At 42.0% G+C, this 19,980-nt stretch overlaps 1 protein-coding gene across 1 annotated transcript in view; it reads right to left on the bottom strand.

Moving 5' to 3' along the window:
- Positions 1-19,667, bottom strand: part of LOC310873555 (teneurin-3) — a 244,046-nt gene extending 224,379 nt beyond the window's left edge. The window contains exons 1-2 of the mRNA XM_083786011.1: positions 19,514-19,667; positions 15,882-16,154 (exon numbers count right to left, since the gene is read on the bottom strand). Of these exons, the coding sequence (XP_083642137.1) occupies positions 15,882-16,154; positions 19,514-19,577 (337 nt within the window). The 5' untranslated portion in view covers positions 19,578-19,667. The remainder of the gene's footprint in view (positions 1-15,881; positions 16,155-19,513) is intronic.
- Between the last annotated feature and the right edge of the window lie 313 nt (positions 19,668-19,980).

The following is a 19,980-nucleotide window of genomic DNA, read 5'->3' as shown; positions in this document are numbered from 1 at the left end:
AAACGGGAGGGTAAGACTGGAAGAATTGTACTATTGAACAGTCAAAACAAGTTGCGTGCTTCATTATGAGTTAGAATACACCACAGACACTTTCAAACGAGAGCACACTTGTGGAGTAAAGTTGGCAAGTTGTCCTACCACACATAACGCACTCACATTTGAATACGATACATCCAACATGGATGCCTAAGACTCTTCACAGGAGCTATCCACACTGCGACTGTCACACCCAGGGGAAACACGACGTGTATCACACACGTGGACGGACACAAATAAAATTCTACCACGACTTCAACTGAAAAGCTCTTTGAAGAGACTATACACGATTCCAACCTATGCTTGAAGAGCCGCCTGGAGCCAAACCATAATAAGCAAAGAAGGCGGAATTTGTTTTGTATGCTTACACACACAGTACAGTCGAGCATTCCGCTGATGCTCTCAACGACACAGACTTGCAGCACAAAGTCTGAGTGCAATGGAACAATATGGTTAGATAAATCCCTTGAACACCAAGCATCCCGCAGTGGATAGAAAAACAGTGCAGCGGTCGGAGCCACGGCACTGACAACTGCAGTATCCTGGGAAGAGGAAGGAGAACGCAAAGCAAAAAGGAAACTGACAAAGTCAGATGGATGTTCTGTGTTACTGCTGGGCTACATGGAAAACACCTGCATACATGTCCAGAAACACTCCAGGAGCGGAGAAAAGAAAACCTATTTCAATAGGAAACTAAAATAGACCTAGAATCCTAGATACTGTAGCGTCTCAACATGCTACAACACATCTGTCCGTCATGAATTAATTTGAATAATAGTAAGCAGTAAGCCTGAATTACTTCGTTGTACAACGGACTGTTAGTTAGTCAATAGCAGGGTTGAGGTGCAGCACTTTAACAACACAGTAAACACCAATAAATCAGAAAGAAAATTGTCCCAAGATTCCAAGGTTAAAAAAATCTGTAATGGGAAAAAGCCAAGTTCCAAGGATTCTTGAACCAGATTACAAAGGGGATGTAATGTAAACAAAGCAATAACACAACACAACACAATCCCTGCAGCAAAGAACTATTTTCAATTTCTTCCAATGTTATTCATATGGCAGGGAGGGAAAAAAAATGACTCATTCAAATGCAGACTGGTAATACGACCACTCAATTAGGCTGCCTGATGAAATGAGCCATTCTCTCACTCAAGTACAGTAAATAAAGGCTCTGGTAAATGACACATGAATAATTCCTAATCGTAATTGCAATTCCTTGCTGTCTGCGGATAGAAAAGGCAAAGTGGCAGGTTGTAAGGGGGGGGGGTGGGGGGGGATGTTAATCCAACTCCAGGAAATGATCCGGAAGGTAACCTAACACAATTAAACCTGCTCCGTGGGAACTAGAAAATTGAAATTCATCTATTCTATTTGTCTGTATTCTAAGTGTTTAAAGTACTGTAGGGTAACGAGTGAGACATTTTCTATATTGCGAAAAGAGGCACAATTATCCCAAGAATCCTGGGAAATTTGTTTTCCATCTACAGTCGAAACTAATTTGTTCATATTGCAGGCATATTTCAACAAGAAGAATCAACATTACAATGAACATAATATAAACTTTGAATGCTGCTTAATTCCACTATACTGCACTTACTGCAGTCTTCTATTCCTGTGAGGGATATGGAATGCCAAGTTCATCTTTGATCTCTGCTGAGCAGAACGGCCTTGTGGAAGTGACATTTGACAATTCTTCATTGTATAAACAAATGAAATGTGTTAAAGTAAGTCATTTGGGATTTTCAAAATCATTCCATTTAGATGAGATTGATACCATCATGCTGTTAGCCCATTCTGACCGGGCACCCATTTTGGTGTCAGCATGCATGTTATGCTTTAGCTATTTAAAAATAGCAGATCTACAAGCTCATATCGCGCCACCGAGTGGCGCGATACGAGCTTGTAGGTCTGCTATTTTTGAAAAATCAAAGAGCGACTGACATTTTTAGAATCTGATCTCAGGTCAGAATGGGTTCATCAGACCAGTGTGTGTCCGGCGGAAACCTCGTATGAATCTGATCTCAGGTCAGAATGGGTTAGGCTCTGAGGCTGCAGGTATGCAAGGGTGCATTATGGGTCTTCTGTAATAGCAAGAAATGTACTAGCCTGGAATCCAGCATGATTCGCTATACGTTCATCTTTTTCTCACTTCGCTATTCAGTCTGGCCAGAGTCCTATTTGATTTAACTCGTATTTCCATTACGCAGGCAAGTCAGGATTCAGGAAGTGACAGATTCTACATTGGACAACACTGCAAGAAGCGGCGGGCTATTTTCTCCAGTTGGCGCACAGAGATAAGAGGCTTTTGTGAAGCGATAGATATATTGCAACCACCCTAACACCATCACATCCACCCTAACACCAACCACATCCACCCTAACACCATCGCATCCACCCTAACACCACCACATCCACCCTAACACCATCACATCCACCCTAACACCACATCCACCCTAACACCATCACATCCACCCTAACACCACATCCACCCTAACACCATCACATCCACCCTAACACCACATCCACCCTAACACCATCACATCCACCCTAACACCACATCCACCTAACACCACCACATCCACCCTAACACCATCACATCCACCCATAGCGGTGGGGTTCCTCCCTACTGCACGGATTACAAACCCACAGGTCTGTGCTGGGTACAGACACAATGTGGGAGGAATCCATAAGAAACCTAACTGGTGTGGGACCTAACGTTAGCAGAATGTGACAGGTTGTATGTGAATGTTGGCAGACAGCTGCTCCCCTCTTCCCGGTAATGCGTACCAGCCCTGAATCATCTTTTAGTAGTATGGAGTACCGGATCGTACTGTCCCACTTTCACCCCAGAAGTGAACGGCCTGGCAGAAGTGGATGATGGCGGAAAAACAATGCTCTGCGAAAAACACGTCCACTCTCGTTTGCAGTTTGATGAGGCCAGAGACAGGAAACCAGACCATTTTTCTGCTAGCATAACGAGAGAACAACGGGGGTACTGTTTTCTCAGCATCAAAACACGCCACAGATGGCCAGTCCTTTTGACCGAAAGAAAATGCAAAAACAAAAACTGAAAACTCTCTGATGTTAATCATCCTGTTGGTGTTTTGGGCTTCTGCCATATTGAATTATGAAAGTGGTGAGGGAGTACTGTCTGGGGTAATCAATAGGCTGATTCCATGTGCCAAATACGCAGTACAGATCCTGAGAGATGTGAGTTTAACAGATGGTGTGATACCTTCGTCAGTATGTCAACGTGTGCGTGTCTGCGTGAGTGTTTGTAAATGCCTACCGTCGTGTTTGCATGTTCTAATCTTGGAAAGATAAGGAGTGAGTGTTTGTGTGTGTGTGTGTGGTGTGTGTGTGTGTGTGTGTGGTGTGTGTGTGTGTGTGTGTGTGTGTGTGTGTGTGAGGGTGTGTGTGTGAGAGTGAGTGAGTGAGAAAGAGAGCGCAAGAACAGGAAGCAGCATGTTAAAGTCTGTGTGCTTTCATCCTCCCGCCTAGAACACACCGTTGTTGCTTCTCCGTGGCTTTAATTAACCTTCTGCTAACATCAGTGCACAAAGTAAATCTGTGAGCGGTGCCAAGCCATAAAAATGAGTAAAACTCATTTGTATCTGGAGGAAAGCAAGGTATTTTTCTTATTATGAATTACTGTACCCAGTCTGTGACATTAAGGCTTTCTTCAGACTGAACGCAAATCCGATTAGTTTCACAAATACAATCTACGGGACTGACTTCACACACTACTACTTGCAAGTGGTCGACCTATATTATGCCGATCGCGGTAGGGGTGTGCAATAAAAAATAAAACAGATTCGCTCATTCATTTTAAAATCGATTTTAAATTATTATTATTATTATTATTATTACAATTGTAATGGTTTGGCACGGGCAGTTAGCTCAACCGTCTGGGCACCAAGCCAGGCCAAGCAGCCGGACGGCGTGCTGCGGGTTCGACTCCCGAGCCCGACGGTCACTTCCCCATCTCTCTCCCCCTTTCCTGTCTAATTACTGTACCCTATATCAATAAAGGCAAAACACCCCAAAAATTTTCTTAAAACTAAAAAGTAATGGTTTATATTGTTTTTAAATGTTCTAGTATTAAAAAAAAAGCTAAGTAACTTGGGGGGGGGGGGAAGGGGGGGTAACACAAAGAATTGTGATATCCGATCAATCATTGAATCGCAATATAAAATACAGTATGTAATAATATAATCAAGTATCGATATCGTATTGGGAGGTACGTGAATCACACCACATTGTGAGCTTGTAGATTGTATTTTCACACACATGCGCACGCGCGCGCACACACACACACACACACACACACACACACACACACACACACACACACACACACACACACACACACACACACACACACACACACACACACACACACACATCAGCATAGAGACAGTGTAGTGCCACGGTAATCATATAGGATCATAGGTAAACCTATAGCATCAATCTGAACAGTATAATGTGAAAAATAAACACTATAATGTGTACATTCATTGAAACTATACAACGTATAGGATGCCAGGTCAACAAATGGACCTGGCATCTGTCAAAATATCTTGCCATCTAAAAATGTAGCTTATAGTCTGGCAGTCAACAGGCTAGTGCGAAATTTGGTATATAGTATTTTTTTATTGGCATTAAATATTGTCGATTGTCTAGACATTAGAGGTGTAATGATACATTTTAACAGCGATACGATACGTATCACGATACATGGTGGAAGATACATTACATGGATGATATTGGTGCATTATGGCGATACGATACAATTCAATGATTTAAAATCGATACAGTAACTATTTAGCAAAGACATGAAGTGTGTATAGAGCAGTTTTTCTTGAGGGAAATATTTATTATTATGGATATAAAGTAAACACAGTATTTCTCTGCCAAATACATGGCCATTATATGTGAAGACATTATGGACAAACCTGCACCTTGACATGAACACAGAGTTCATGTGTGGAATGGACAAGTAATTAAACACATTTCTTTCTTCTTAAAAGTGCTTAGTATTGGTACAATCGTTTAGATGTTTTCTTTTCCATTGCAAAACGATTCAATACTTATTATTTGCATTACAAACGAGTATGTGTATCATATACGATACAAAGTGTAACTTAAATTGTTGAAATTAAAATTGATTTCTCGATGCAGTTACTATATCGTTACACCCCTAATATACATACGTTCATGAATCCACTTGCTGACCGGCTGTCAGCATTGAGCAATTTTTTTAATTGAGGTTTACATATATGTCCATGACCATACCATTAACATCCTATATAAAGGCAAAAATGTCAAAATTGTATTATGCTTTAAGTAGCATGTGACATGTCAATTGTCAAAATTGCTCACAGCTGACAGCCAGTCAGCAAGTGGATTCACGGATGTATGTATGTAGACAATATTTTAGGCCAATAAAAAGACAATATATATACCATATTTCCCACTCCACAACCCCGGCTGCCGGACTATTAAGACTGCATGGTCAAGTGCTACGGGCTAAGGTGGAGTCTGAAGAGGCAAGTCTTCAGATTATGGCAGAAAACCGGGAGTTAGTCTACAGTTCTGACTGCAATGGGTAGTTTGTTCCACAGTTTGGGAGCCAGAAGGGAGGAGAAAAGTCTGGCATGTGTGGAGCGTTGTTCCGGACATTTTAGGGAACGTTCTGACAGCTTCCCTGTGTTAGATGATCTGAGTGTGGGGGAGGGCCTGTAGGGTTGGAGCAGGCTTTGAAGATTTGGGGGTGCCATACCTTTGGTGGCTTTGTAGGCCAACATCAGTGTGTTGTACTCTGTGGAGGCATTGTAACGCCCCGCCTGCTTCTGATTGGCTTACCAACACTGCCCGTCTTGAGTGTCCTCCACTCCTATGCTGGATAGTCTGATACAAGGTTACTCCGTGGTGGGAAATACATTTATAATGCGTAGTAGCCTACGGTATCATACAAGATAACTGTAACTTGTAACTTATATTTTTGTAAAAGAGGCAAACTAATGTTTATGCCGTTTGCTTTGATGGAATAATGTGTTCTAATTCTAAATAAAGTATTTGTGTTGATTATTGTGTCATTTATTTGTATACAGTGTAAAATTGAAACATTATTGTACTGTAAAAAGGTCTCCTTTCCCTTCATCTTTATCCTTTTTTGTATAATAGTATTAGTTTACTAAAATTAGATAATACACAATATTCAACACTAACACTTAATTTAGAACACACCCAAAACAAATCATATAGTACACCGCACGTGTTCAATCAATTATTCAATCAAAGCAAACAAACAATATTAATTTGCCTCATCTCCAAAAAAAACGTACAAGTTAGTTACAAGGCTGCATTCTGTCGCACTGTCGCATGTGCCAAAAGTTAGTTACAAGGCTGCATTCTGTCGCACCGTCAATGTGCCAAAAGTTAGTTACAAGGCTGCATTCTGTCGCACCGTCAATGTGCCAAAAGTTAGTTACAAGGCTGCATTCTGTCGCACCGTCGCATGTGCCAAAAGTTAGTTACAAGGCTGCATTCTGTGGCGAGTGCCACACTGTCATTCTCTTGTATTATTTCTCACCACGGAGTAACCTCGCATCTCGGAGGACAGTCAAGACAGGCAGTGTCGGTAGGCCAATCAGAGGCAGGCGGGGCGTTACCATGCCTATGCTCAGACACAAACAATATATACGAGCCTGGGAAGCCTTCCAGCCTAACGATGTGCGCTGCGTTAACTAAGGATGGCAGGTGTTGTAGTGAGAGTGGCTTCAGCAGGCCTACTGTAGGGTCTGCCCCATAGAGTATTAAAAGGATAGAGACTAAACTGGCGCGAAGCTCCGCCCCCTCCACTATTCATGTCAGTGGAAGTTGCTCAGTGGCGTTTTGAAGCACCCGGAAGGCTGCCGGAAGTACCGTCTATTTCCGCATTTTCTCTGGGCTTTAATATTGAGCGCTCGGTTGCACGAAGAATCCACGGTTCCGCCTGCAGTCCTTCCTCCTACTAGTAGGGCCCAGCGCTTCAACATTGGAGTGCCTAGCTGGCCCCTTGGTCTGCCCTCCCTGCCTCCCACAGAGATCTGTCACACACTACTGCACCACTGTAGCTACAAGTACAAGTCCTTAACACGTCCTGCAGAAAACTCTTTCACACCCTGTTAGGAATCAACTAAAGTGGGCCAGACTGTGTTTCTATTTCATACAGTCATTCATGTTTTATGAGGGGTATCATATTGATTCTGGGAGTAAACACAGTCAACCGCTAAGGGAAGTGCAGAGTCTCAATTCACCGGTGAGTTCACGCAACACCACAGAGTAACAATCAGAACTGGACTTAAAGGACAAGTCCATATTCGGAGTACAGCGCCCTCTTGTGTTAAACAGCTGTTCCATGTTTGGCTGCATTTACATATATAGTAAGACTCCTGTTTGTTCAAGTATTGGTGGACAGCTATTAATCACTCTATATGCAGTTTTTATAGCGACAGTGGAGGGAGAGAAAATGGTAGGAGAGAGAGATGGAGAAGGACCAGCAACTTTGCATGCAATGGCATGCAATGCATGGGGCCTCAATTTCCCAGAACCCTTTGCATGTCAGTGCGACGGATGTTTTTGTGATGACGTCATCAAAACGCGTCACCTATCCCACTGTGTCCGGTGGAAACCCTGTATGTCTTAAAACTTCTTAAAAACGTGAATTAAACAATGAAAACATAACTTGTGTATCTCGTTATTGGGAGGGAAGCTGTCAATTTGTTCTATAGTCAAGTAACTCGTTAATCGTGTTAGGGAGGGGAAGTGTTTTAATTACTTAATTAATAATAGGAACGGAGGCCAATAAGAGTGCTGAAGGAAAGGTACTTCTCGTGTGTGAATGTAAATGCAACCCATGCATTGTACAGTAGTGTGTAACCGACAGAGGAATAGGCTTCCATAACTTTGGTGACAATGTGATTTGTTGATCTGGTTTCATGATAAGATTTCTGTGACTGCATTTCAACATCAACAACAACATCATCTATAAGGAAACAAGGAAGTGTGCCGTGTTTGTAACACCAACTACTGTAGGAATACAGACCAAAATGAATCATGTAGAACAGTAGTCAGCCACTGACTACGCTATTAAATTAATCTCCTGCAGATGAGAAAGAATTGACTCAATGTTGCTGACACCCTGAAATAATGTGTGAAATGTTCAGCTTGGAGCTTCTTACATTATTATGGATGATTGGATTACATCACTTCTCCTTCATCTCTGCTTCAGTTTGAAGTTTATGAAAACAAAAAATGAACACCCCATGGCAGGAACAGGCTATGGGTCGTGTGATGTCACAGCCTAGTGCTTGTAATATACAAAAGTCTTAGAACATTTTGATCAGCACTCGTATATTCATTATCCAGCAATGTAAATTATCCATAGAGTTTTCATAACCACTTTTCCATGTCCTTGTGTTTTGGGTATGTCAAAAAAGTTAAATAAATAAAATAGTGAAAATAACCGATCTACAACCTCACAAAATGTCACGTTGTGTGATGCAGTGTGAGCTTGTAGATCAGTTATTTGCAATACTTTTGCACAAGACTGTAGTATAACAATTTGTTTTGTATTGTTAGTTTAAATTGCAGTATAAATTGTACAGGTGCACAAACAGTAACTATGTATAGTTATGTAAATGTATTCCACTGTTTGCCTGTCTGTTTTCTGTTTCTTGTGAGGACTGTGGATGAAAATCCGGTGTATTTACGTCCATGTGATGTCCATTAATATGCATTGTCCTGTCCAAATAAACAAATAAAGTAAATAAAGTAAAAGTAGATGTTGTTCAAAGCTGGGGAAGCAACAAGGTGGTCCTTCTAGGAAACCAACTAAAAAAACAACCAGAATCAATCAAATCGATTGAATTCTGAAAACATTGGACCCCCCTAAAGGTAAAAGATGATGTTCAAAGAAGTGCCTCTCAGTCACGATGCAGTTTTCAGTTCAATATGTTCTCACCAGCAAACCTGTAGTATCCGATAAACTTAAAAATCTCCCTTCAAACACTCTACCACTGAGTTTTCTGTCGAGTGAAGTTACACACCAAAACCCCGAACCTTTTGGTCCTGTCAGTCCCATCAGTTTTGGGACTTTTCCCTCAATATTGATGACTCCACCGTTACCCCCTCCACCAAGTCCATAACCTTGGAGTCATCCTTGACCTAGTCCCGCATAGCCAGTGAGCAATCAGTGATCTCCCCGCCTTTCGACTATCTGGGGAAATTGTAAATGAAATCTAAATGCAATGCTGCGTCTAGAAGAGGGAAGAAAACCTCCACTAACAAACACATGCCGAACTACTTCGGAAACCAACCCTGTCACTGTCCAAACAGTCCCAAATATCAAGGACATTGCCCTAAAGTCTTTGCATTGGTTTCCGCAATGCAGTTTGTTTTTGAATCTACGAATGTTGTTGCACCAGATGCATCAGTGTACAAGATGTATCGGTAGGCAGCGATCTCTCCTCCTTTCCCCAAGTTCAACGAGATCACCAAAACACCCCCGAAACATTGTTGCAGAAAGTGCCAGAAACACTCATTCATGCTTTCATCACATCAACAGTGATAAACTTGATCATTGCAACAGCTTCCTTTACACCACCACCACTAGAGTCCTCTAGTCTACACTACAGTAGGCTACTGTACAGTGAGTGTACAAAACTGCTTCCCGCATGCTGACAAGTATGCGCTCCAGAGACCACATCATACCGTCCCACCGTGAGTTTCAGAGGCTCACAGTCAATCACAGAATACATTTAAAGACCTGAGGCCGATTCTCATATAATGTTTTGTAAATCGGTTTTCTGAAAAACAAAGGTTCGTTCCAATAGGAGTTTTGTCCCCTCAGCCATCGCGGCATTAAACAAACTGCCCCGCCGATAGGATGGTTCTGTACACAGTGGGGAACTCATGTTTTTTTTTGTATTGTCTTGGTGTCATGTTTTTCTGTACTATGTGCTGTTTTTGTTGTTGGTGTTGAACAGACCTGTGAAGATGAATATCCTTCGGGACAATAAAGATTATTATTATTATTATTATTATGTTTTTATATCAGTGGTTCTCAAACCTTTTCAGGACCACCATCTCAAAATATTTTGTTCCAGGGAACCCCGGAATCAAGCTTATTTTATTTTTCTGAGCTCAATTGCACCCAAAAAACATGAACTCTTAACATTCAGTAGATTTTCTGTGGTCTGGGGTTTTCTGGCTCAAATAAGTGCTCTGATTGACCTGTGGACTGTGAGGCAAAAGTAGGAATTTGCCAGCAGATGTCACTGTTGATGCCCGTTTGCAGCGCAAAAAGGCTTCAGAAAATCCACTGAATGTTCAAAGTTCAGGTGGTGTGGGTGTAATTGAGGAAAAAATAAAAATAAATGAAAGTTAATAGCATGAAACCTGTAAAAGATTATAAAATAAATGACAAACATTTCTACGTTTTTGTTTTGTTTTTAATAGCAGAAAAGCCAAAGTATAAAAGTATGGTTAACCCATTTTAGGCTAACACCCCTTTTGGTGTTAGCATTACGTTATGCTTTAGCTATTTAAAAATAGCAGATCTACAAGCTCATACGCGCTACGAGCTTTTAGGTCTGCTATTCTCTAAAATTTGAAGAACGACTGACATGGAAACATAGCTTTTTCAGAAAACTGTCAGGATGTAGAAGACATTTTTAGAATCTGATCTGTTCAGTAGTCACTCGCCACCTCAACAACCTAGCTCCACCCACCCACCCACCCACCTACCTATCCCTCCTCCTCCACCACCGTTGCCTCTCCTGATCCCACAGTTCCGCTGATGCTAACCTCCTGCTAAATCCCCCAGGACCAAAGAGCTGAACCTGGGGTGATACAGGGCTTTCACTGCTGCCCCGCCCCCTCTCTGGGGAACTGACTTCAGTTCCAACCCACTTCAAAGCAGCCCCCGCCCTCTGTTCTTTTAAACCCACGCTCAGAACCCAGGACTTCAGACATGCCTTTCCTGGCCAATGCGCCCTTTTCTGATGATTAACTGTGAAAATAAATTCTAAATTAATCATAATAATAAAGTATGTACATACTAGTATATATACATACATGACACATACACCGGTGTGTGTGTGTGTGTGTGTGTGTGTGTGTGTGTGTGTGTGTGTGTGTGTGTGTGTGTGTGTGTGTGTGTGTGTGTGTGTGTGTGTGTGCGCGCGTGCGTGTGCGTGTGTGTGTGTGTGTGTGTGTATGTGCGCGTGTGTGCGTGTGTGTGTGTGTGTGTGTGTGTGTGTGTGTGCGCGTGTGTCTGCGTGTGTGCGTGTGTGACTGTGTGTGTGTGTGTGTGCGTGTGTGTGTGTGCGTGTGTGTGTGTGTGTGTGTGTGTGTGTGTGTGTGTGTGTGTGTGTGTGTGTGTGTGTGCGTGTGTGCGTGTGTGTGCGTGTGTGTGATACTAATTGAAAAACTGAATGAAGAACAGACAATACTCTAAATTAATAATTCGATTTTTGTTTTTGTTCATCAACATCACACTATGTCAAAATACATGTCAATATCGAGGGATTGTTGTGTTGCTTGCTACTCTTAACGTTGAAGCAACATAGAGCGTCGCATTCCCGCCCCCTTTCATAACGACGAGGGCCCAGGAAAAAACTCCCCGTTCAATTTCCTCATAGACGTTTCAAAAGGTATTTATTTAGAGACGTTTACGCCGCGGACAAAGCCAACTGTTGTTGTGACAAATCTTTTTTTTTCCTTCTTACTAATTACACAATAACACATTGTGTTTATTGTCACGATTTGTCACAACAAGAGTTGGCTTTGTACGTGGCGTAAACGTCTTTAAATAAATACTTTTTGAAACCTCTATGGGGACAATGAACGGGGAATTATTTCCTGGGCCCTATATTGAGTACACATTTAAACATGATGACACCTTACCAAAATAATGTAAGTAACCTGATTGAAAATCATAATAGCAATTTTGATGTGGATAGTGTGTAACAAAAAGGCAATTCTAACTAAATTGATCATCTATATATTTTAAATCAAGTATAATAATTATGATATACAGCACAAATAATGTTTTTTTTATCACCAGTGATCCAAAACAGAATCAGTATGGATAACATAGATTGCCATCTCATCTTTATTCTGATCTTTTTTTCTTTGATCAGGGAAGGTTAACAACATCAGCTCTGAGACAGAGCCACGACGCCACTTCTTGTCCGTGTTGAGTGCTCCCTGGAACGAGGCAAATTAGAATGAAATATTGAGTTCATTTATGAATAAGTGGGGCTGAACGCCCCTCTGTCTGGGCTTCAGCATGCATATTTAGTCGATGGAAACCACTGGATGGGTCATTTCTCTTTAGCTGCTTCATTAACCCATTCTGACCCGAGATCAGATTCATACGAGGTTTCCGCCGGACACACACTGGTCTGATGAACCCATTCTGACCTGAGATCAGATTCTAAAAATGTCAGTCGCACTTCGATTTTTCAAAAATAGCAGACCTACAAGCTCGTATCGCGCCACTCGGTGGCGCGATATGAGCTTGTAGATCTGCTATTTTTAAATAGCTAAAGCACGACATGATGCTGACACCAAAATGGGTGCCCGGTCAGAATGGATTAAATAGTGAAAGTCAAAAGTGCAATGTCTCACGATGTCCGAAAAACCCCAAACGAGAGCAAAGATCTACAGCGGAGGAACAGAGCTTTTAAAATCCGCATGAATATGAAGAAATTAAACATGCCAAAAATAGACGAAGAGCCACTGCACCTCCCCGTCTCTCTGCAAGAACTGGAACTGGTGTATTGTATAAAATAATAATAATCCAACTTAGAAAAGAGGAAAGGTTTCTTTTTTTTTACGTCAAGCGGTAGAGAGACGACCTGAGATGAAAGGAGTTTAGTGCTCTCATCATTAACACAGCAGAGGCACTGGAGAGCTAGATAAAACTCACAGCAGGTCGTTGTACTAACCACAGCCAATCAGTGGCAGCCCTCCAGAGATCTGCACACGCACTCCAAAGACACCACACGGGGGGGGGGCAGAGAGAGAGAGAGAGAGAGATTGCAATATTGCAAAAGGCATTGCAAAATTGCAATGTGGCTGACACAGCTCTATGGTTTTTTATTCTTTTTAATTGTACATACATTTCATAATTTTGACTGTTTCATTTCACTGACTTGCTTTGTTATCATGTAAATAATGTGCAGTATGTTTCTCATGCCAATAAAGCCCCCGCTTTGAAGGGAATTGAACTGAGAGAGAGAGGATGCTCAGGGTGGGACAATGTCAGATTTCCGTCTGCTCCAACTGTAAAGTGTCTTGAGACATCTTGTTGTGATTTGGCACTTAAATACAATTACATTGAATCTAAGAGAGAGAGCGAGAGAGCGAGAGAGCGAGAGCGAGAGCGCGAGAGCGAGAGCGCGCGTGAGAGAGAGAGAGAGAGAGAGAGAGAGAGGCCTTCCAAAGCAGACATTAGGCTGCCTCGAAAACAGAACTGAAACCGATTGGGTTTTGTGCTCGGCAGCCGGCAGGTACAGAAGCTAATATGACAAGAGGTGAGAGCTAAGGAGGTCTGGGACTGTGTGTTCACCAGTGGTCTGTTGTTCTCTGCCTTAGTGCCTTTAGAATGCATTCAGTAGGGCTAATCAAGGTCAAGGTCAAGGTTAGCTTTATTGTCCCTTGCGGGAAATTGGTTTGCAGCCAGATCATAGTAAAATACACACAAAATACACACAACAACAACATTCAATGCAAGACTAAGAACAGGGCACTAGAGACAGAGAATTCATGACATACAGTAGTAGCAAAGTCAGCTAAAGTGCATCAGTGGGCAGTATGTGCAAAATGGCAAGAATAAAGTGCTATTTGCTGTTCAGTAGTTGAATAGCAGCTGGGACAAATGATAATTTGAACCGATTGGTCTTTGTGGCGGGCACCCTCAGCCGACGACCTGAGGGCAACAGTTCAAACTCAGACCAAAGTGGGTGATCCGATACCTCCAGGAGGGAGGAGGCTCTCTTAAGCATCTGCCTCTTGTACAGATCTATAAGTTGGGCTTGGGTTCTCCCAGAAATCTTACTGGCCACTTTGACGAGGCTGCTGAGCCTGTTCTTGTTTGCTAGGGTCAGATTTCCGTACCAGGCAACCATACAAAACATAAGAACAGATTCAATAAAACTCCTATAAAAAAGAGTCATCATTACAGATGAGACATTAAAAGAACGCATTTTCCTCAGAAAAAAAAAGACGCTGCTGGACTTTTTTTGAAGTAGAGGCAACATGAGAATCAAAGGAGAGTTTGTTGTCCAGAACGACACCCAAGTATTTGTAGCTCTCTACAACTTCAATTTCTGTGCCCTTAATAAGTGTAGGAGCAGGACTGGGAGGAGTCCGTCTAAAGCTGATGATCATGTCTTTAGTTTTGGTCACATTTAGCTGTAAAAATGACTTGTCACACCAGGATATGAAATCATCGACAAAATCATGGACAGGCCAGATAGTGGGACAGGAATTCTGAATAGGTAAAATAGCTCAATTCAGTCTCTCTAGAGACAAGCTCACTATGATGAAGGTCACTATTAGAAGAAGATATTCTCTCCAGAGACAGGCTGCAGCCAACAGTGGTAAGAAGGGGGAAAAAGATAGCATGTAAACGCAATAAATGTTCCACTGTGTGCTATCTGGCCAAGTAATTGGAATCTCCAACAATTATCTTAACTGCTGCTCATTATTTTTAAGCCCATTGGTGAAAATAATTATACTTCGACTAATGACTGATAAATGACAATGTGATGGCAAATATAGAAGACTGTAATGAATTGATTGAAAGGTGTGGATAAAATGTCAGAATCAACAAAATAATATCAGAGGCAAAAAGATTAAAAACAGCCTGGGTGTGGGGCTAAGCACAACCCATAGACAACACAAATACAGAGATTTGCTTTAAATCCAATACTTTTACCAACTGTAAGATGGCCTCAAAAGCCTACACACCTTACATACAACAAGGTTTCCGCCTGACAGCAATAATATTTGTCTGATTTAATGTATCAGAAATCTCCCTTATTCCACAGGACAATCTCTGATCCTGTGCCTCAGGTTTGTAATACATGGTAAATGGATTTCTGCATTTATATAGCGCCTTTATCCAAAGCTCCTTATGTGCTTTACATTCACACAGTGATGGCAGAGGCAACCATGCAAGACACTAATCTGCTCATCGAGAGCAGTTAGGGGTTCTGTGTCTTGCTCAAGGACACTTTTGACACAAGCCGGGGATTGAACCGGGAAGACCAGAGAGACGCTCTGACTGCTGAGCCACTGCCGCAGGATGCAATTTGCACTTCAAACCGATCAACCCATCTAATCAGCCATTGTGAACAACAGCTATAGACCCCAAGCTGCAGAAAGAGCAGCATCTCAGACTAAAGGCATACAAAGCTTACTTTGACGACATGCTGGCTCATGGGGAAACTTTATCAAAACTCTGTCCTTTCCCCCCATGGAGAGGGCCAGGTGACTTGCAAACCACTCAACTGGAAGACCAGGCTCTTTCACGTACACTGCTATGAGGGAACATGCCTTTGATCCGCCAAAGGGCGTGCTGCTCCTCCGTCACCACGACCACCAATCACAATCCCCGTTGCATCCGCCAATCAGGAATGAGATGCCTTTAATTCAGCCCCAACAACCACCAGTGTTGCTGCCTCTTTTCCCCCTCGACACTCTGAGAACAGATCGAGGATCTGTGTCGCGTAGGAACAAGCACATAAAGAAGTATGAACGGTATGATCGGTGAGCATGAACCTTACCGATCTCCGTGTCCGATTTGTCCATCTCCGTGTCGGTGAGGGTCAGGGCTGAGTTTGAGCGGCTGGACAGGCAGGAGTTCTGTCCTGACTTCACCCCCCGTCCCCAGAGGGACATGGTATGTTCCGGCGAGGCAGGCTCATGGTTTTCCGAGGAGACGGGTCCCCTGGAGTAACTCCCGAGGGGGTGCGAGAGGCCCGTCTCGGGGCAAAGAGCCAAAGCCCTCCTGGCGGAAGGCTCGCAGACCCCCAGCTGCCTCAGCGAAAAGGTCTGGCCTGCATAAGCAAAAACAGTAAAGTTAACAGACCAAGGAGACAACAGAGTTTAATGGATAAAACCACACTTAGCAGAAGAAAGGGGAGTTGGTTGAATTAACACAGTGTTAAAGGACCACCTCACCACTTTTCAACCTATCTTCATGTAATTGGTCCTCATTATGTTCATGATAAAATACCACCATTATTTTCTACTATATTCAACTCTATTTTCTCTTTTCTACTCTGCCTGTGTCTCATAGGAGGGCTGTGGGCAGTTAAGAAACCCGTCCACCAGTGACATCATCGTTTAAAAAAAATCAAGATTATTTGTTACTGTATATATTTAGATTTCCATTATCGTGAGATCGATTCCATTTTAGCATTGCAACTTTTCAGGCATAGAAAGCCTGCTGTTTCTATTGGCTTGGATTCCCCATCGATGATGTCACTGGTGGACTTTCTTCCTGGAAATAAAAATGTCTGTGTTTCCGAGGCTACTGGTGGACTGAACTGCCCACGGCCCTCCTATGAGAACCAGACTGAGAAGATTTATCTTGTTGCTATTGTACCATGATCATTACTTGAAGATGGGTTGAAAAGTGGTGAAGTGGTCCTTTAATACAGTAATTCATAACAAGTCAACAACATGCTTAGTAGTTATTTTATTTTCAATTGCATTATTACATTTTTGTCCTTTGGGACTCTATTTTGATTTAGTGTTTGTCTTGTCCGTATTTTGTGATAGTGTAATGACTGTCTTGCTGAACACTTTTCAGTTTCAGTGCACTACTACTGTATTGGCCAATGCTACTGTACTGCCTTTTGTGTCTATTTTGAAAATAATACTGAAGAAAAACAAAATGTCTTGTGGATCTTGTAAGAATGAACACTTTTGATGTAATAATAAAAATCACACACGTGTGAACTGAGTGGTGCAATTCCCCCCCCCCCCCTCTCTCTCTCTCTCTCTCATTAGAGTCACTACCCCTCTCACTGTTTCTGGCGCCCCCTACTGCTATTATTAAGTCACATACTCGTGCTTACACAGACACACAAACATACTCGTGCTTACACAGACACACAAACAGGTACGAGGACATTGCAAGCTGGTTGTAGGAGTGGTTGCACCACTCAAAAACAAAAAACTAAGATTTTAAATGAATATAAATAGTGTCAGTGTGTATGTTTTCATCAAATGGAAAATGTTTAGGGTTTATGGTTACCATTAGTACTAAGTTTTAGTAGGAACTACATGCTCTGTAGGATACTGTTAACGGTGTAGTGAAACGGAAATGGTGGGCAGTTTCAGCTTGAAACGCTGGCTCTGAGGTTTCTGAACCAATCAGAGCGTCGCACCCCTCCAGGCTATGGGGTTTTAAGTCTGTGACTTCCTCTCACGTGCAGTTTTGTTTGTAAACAAAGTGACAGAGAGACGTGGGGCAAAGCCAGGGGATAATTTCTATACAACCTAGTAACACAATATTTTCAGGTGTTATTTGAGAATACATCATTGCACAATTCATGTTCCATTATTACTTGAGAAAGTAATATTGAAAATGTAATATTGCCACCATATTTCATTAAGTGACTACTTCATACTATGTAACCATGACAACAAATGGAAGATGCATTAGATGGCTGTACAATGTACTAACAGGCAATTAACAGATAAAATCATTATCCTTTAACACACGCTTCAAACTCTATTTGATTTCCACCTCTAATGCATCTAATATAATCTCCACTGACAAAGAAATCTTGATATAAAAAGTCACACTTGTGAACATCTGCCTATCAAAACTGCTACTCGAAAGATTAATCTAATAATGATTCCTAGTGGAGTGAGTCATTTTCAATAAGTTGTAATATCAAATCAAGAGCATCAGGGGTTGGGCTGAAAATGTTTCAAATTAATCAATTATTCAAGTGCTGAAACATTCAAACCAAGAACAAAGTATTAATTCAGAAATATGAAGGACACCGATACAGCTATCAATTCACTATGTGAAAATGTTAAAAATATGTTTTTATTAGAATATTTAACCCCACTCCACTATATTAACCCATTCAGGCCTGATGTCGAAATAAATTAATACAAAATTCTAAATCATGAAAAATTTCTGAAAGATTTGAGGCACATTTTAACGATAAAAAAAGCAGACCTACAAGTTCATAGCGCGCCACTCGGTGGCGTGCTATGAGCTTGTAGATCTGCTCTTTTTCAATAGCTAAATTATAATAACATAATGTATGTAACCACCAAAAAGGGTCCCCGCTCAAAATGGGTTAAACCTCCACCGTTAATAAAACAGTACAATGAAAAAACATACACAAAATAATATGCATAACAAATTCAATGTGCATGGAGCACTAGTCTAATAGATTATTTGGCATTTTAACACGAAGAGAGAAATTAATGCCTGTTCAGCGTTGTAATGAGAGCTGAAGAAAAACTAACATCCTTCCAACAACTTCATTATAATCCGATTAATTCTGAAGTAGGCACCAATTAACAGCATAAAAGTCTATGGGAGATATGGATAGATTTCTAATTGCAATTTTATGAGCTGGGAGAGTGCCATAAAACTCAATATACTGCCCAAACTTTTAAATTAAGGAAATGAGACGGAGATTCTAGCAGCTAATTAAAAGCATCCTGTTATTTATTGACCACTGTTTTCTTATTATTTAAAATTGGTACTAGTCATGTGTGCTATTTTATTTTTGTTCACAACAGTTCAGATGTGCTCCACTTGTCCACTGTATGAAAACTCAGAAGAATGATTTAATTAGAAATGAGTGGTAAAATATCAGTTTTTATTTTCTATTTTATTGCAAAGGTCAATTAAGGATTTGGAAACCCACAACCAGGCCGCCCCCTCAACCATGAAGAACAACTACTATGTTGCCCCTTAGTTAACTAATTTGTTGCATTTAATCTCACATCTCAACTTCAAACTAACTGTTAGAAGGTCTGTTCTTGTCGGCAAGCGACATTGTGCAACGGTGTATAGATTTTGCATATCAGTCCTCTAAAAAAGAGATGTGAATGAAGTGCTGATCCACTATGAATACATACATAAATAAATAAGACTTCCGGCCGGGTGGTGGCTCAGACAGTTAGTGCACGAGACCACATGCTCCTTTTCTTTTTTGCGTTTCTTTCTGTTTCGTTTTTTATTTGAAATGTCTTTTATTTATTTAATTCGTTTTTATTTATTTATAAAAATATCAGATAAAAATTGCAAAGTTCACATCATGTCGCGTAGCAAAAACGTTGCAGACCTTGAACTTGCAGATCGCATACAGGGCCTGCCGACGTTGTTATGAGACTGACTTCGAGCCTATATCCCCTTGAGAGTGTGTCTCCTACTGACCTGGCCTTGCATACTCCTGGCTGTCCTTGTGAGTCATGTCGCTGACTCGGCCTCCGAACAGCATGCGCGTGGGGTCATGGTCGTACGCCTGAAGAGTTTCACTGGAGCTGTACGACTTCTGAGTGGGAACCCTGCAGCCGTCCTCGCGCTCCGCTGTCGAAGCCGTGTAACGACGCTCCCTCTCCCGCTCCCAGTCCCTCTCTCGCTCCCTCTGGGACTTGGATAGCGAGCAGAAGGGTCGCTGCTCCTTCACCTGTTCCATGCTGCCTGCATGCTGCGGCCCGCCCGCCCGCCCCCCTGCCTTGCTTCTCTCTCCCGAGAGACACCCGCTGGATTCCTCCGTTGAATCCTCTTCCAGGCCTCCGCCGCTCGTCTGTCTGCCTCTCCTCTCCTCTCCTCTCCTCTCCGCCTGGCCCTTTGTTTCACCTGGTCAATGGAAAGACAGTGAGACAGAGAGACAGAGAGGG

This window comes from Protomyctophum parallelum, assembly GCF_964188405.1.
Source record: "Protomyctophum parallelum genome assembly, chromosome: 16".
Classification (NCBI taxonomy): Eukaryota; Metazoa; Chordata; class Actinopteri; order Myctophiformes; family Myctophidae; genus Protomyctophum; species Protomyctophum parallelum.
Note: the sequence above shows the minus strand (reverse complement) of the source record. Positions and strands in the feature narration are given on the sequence as shown.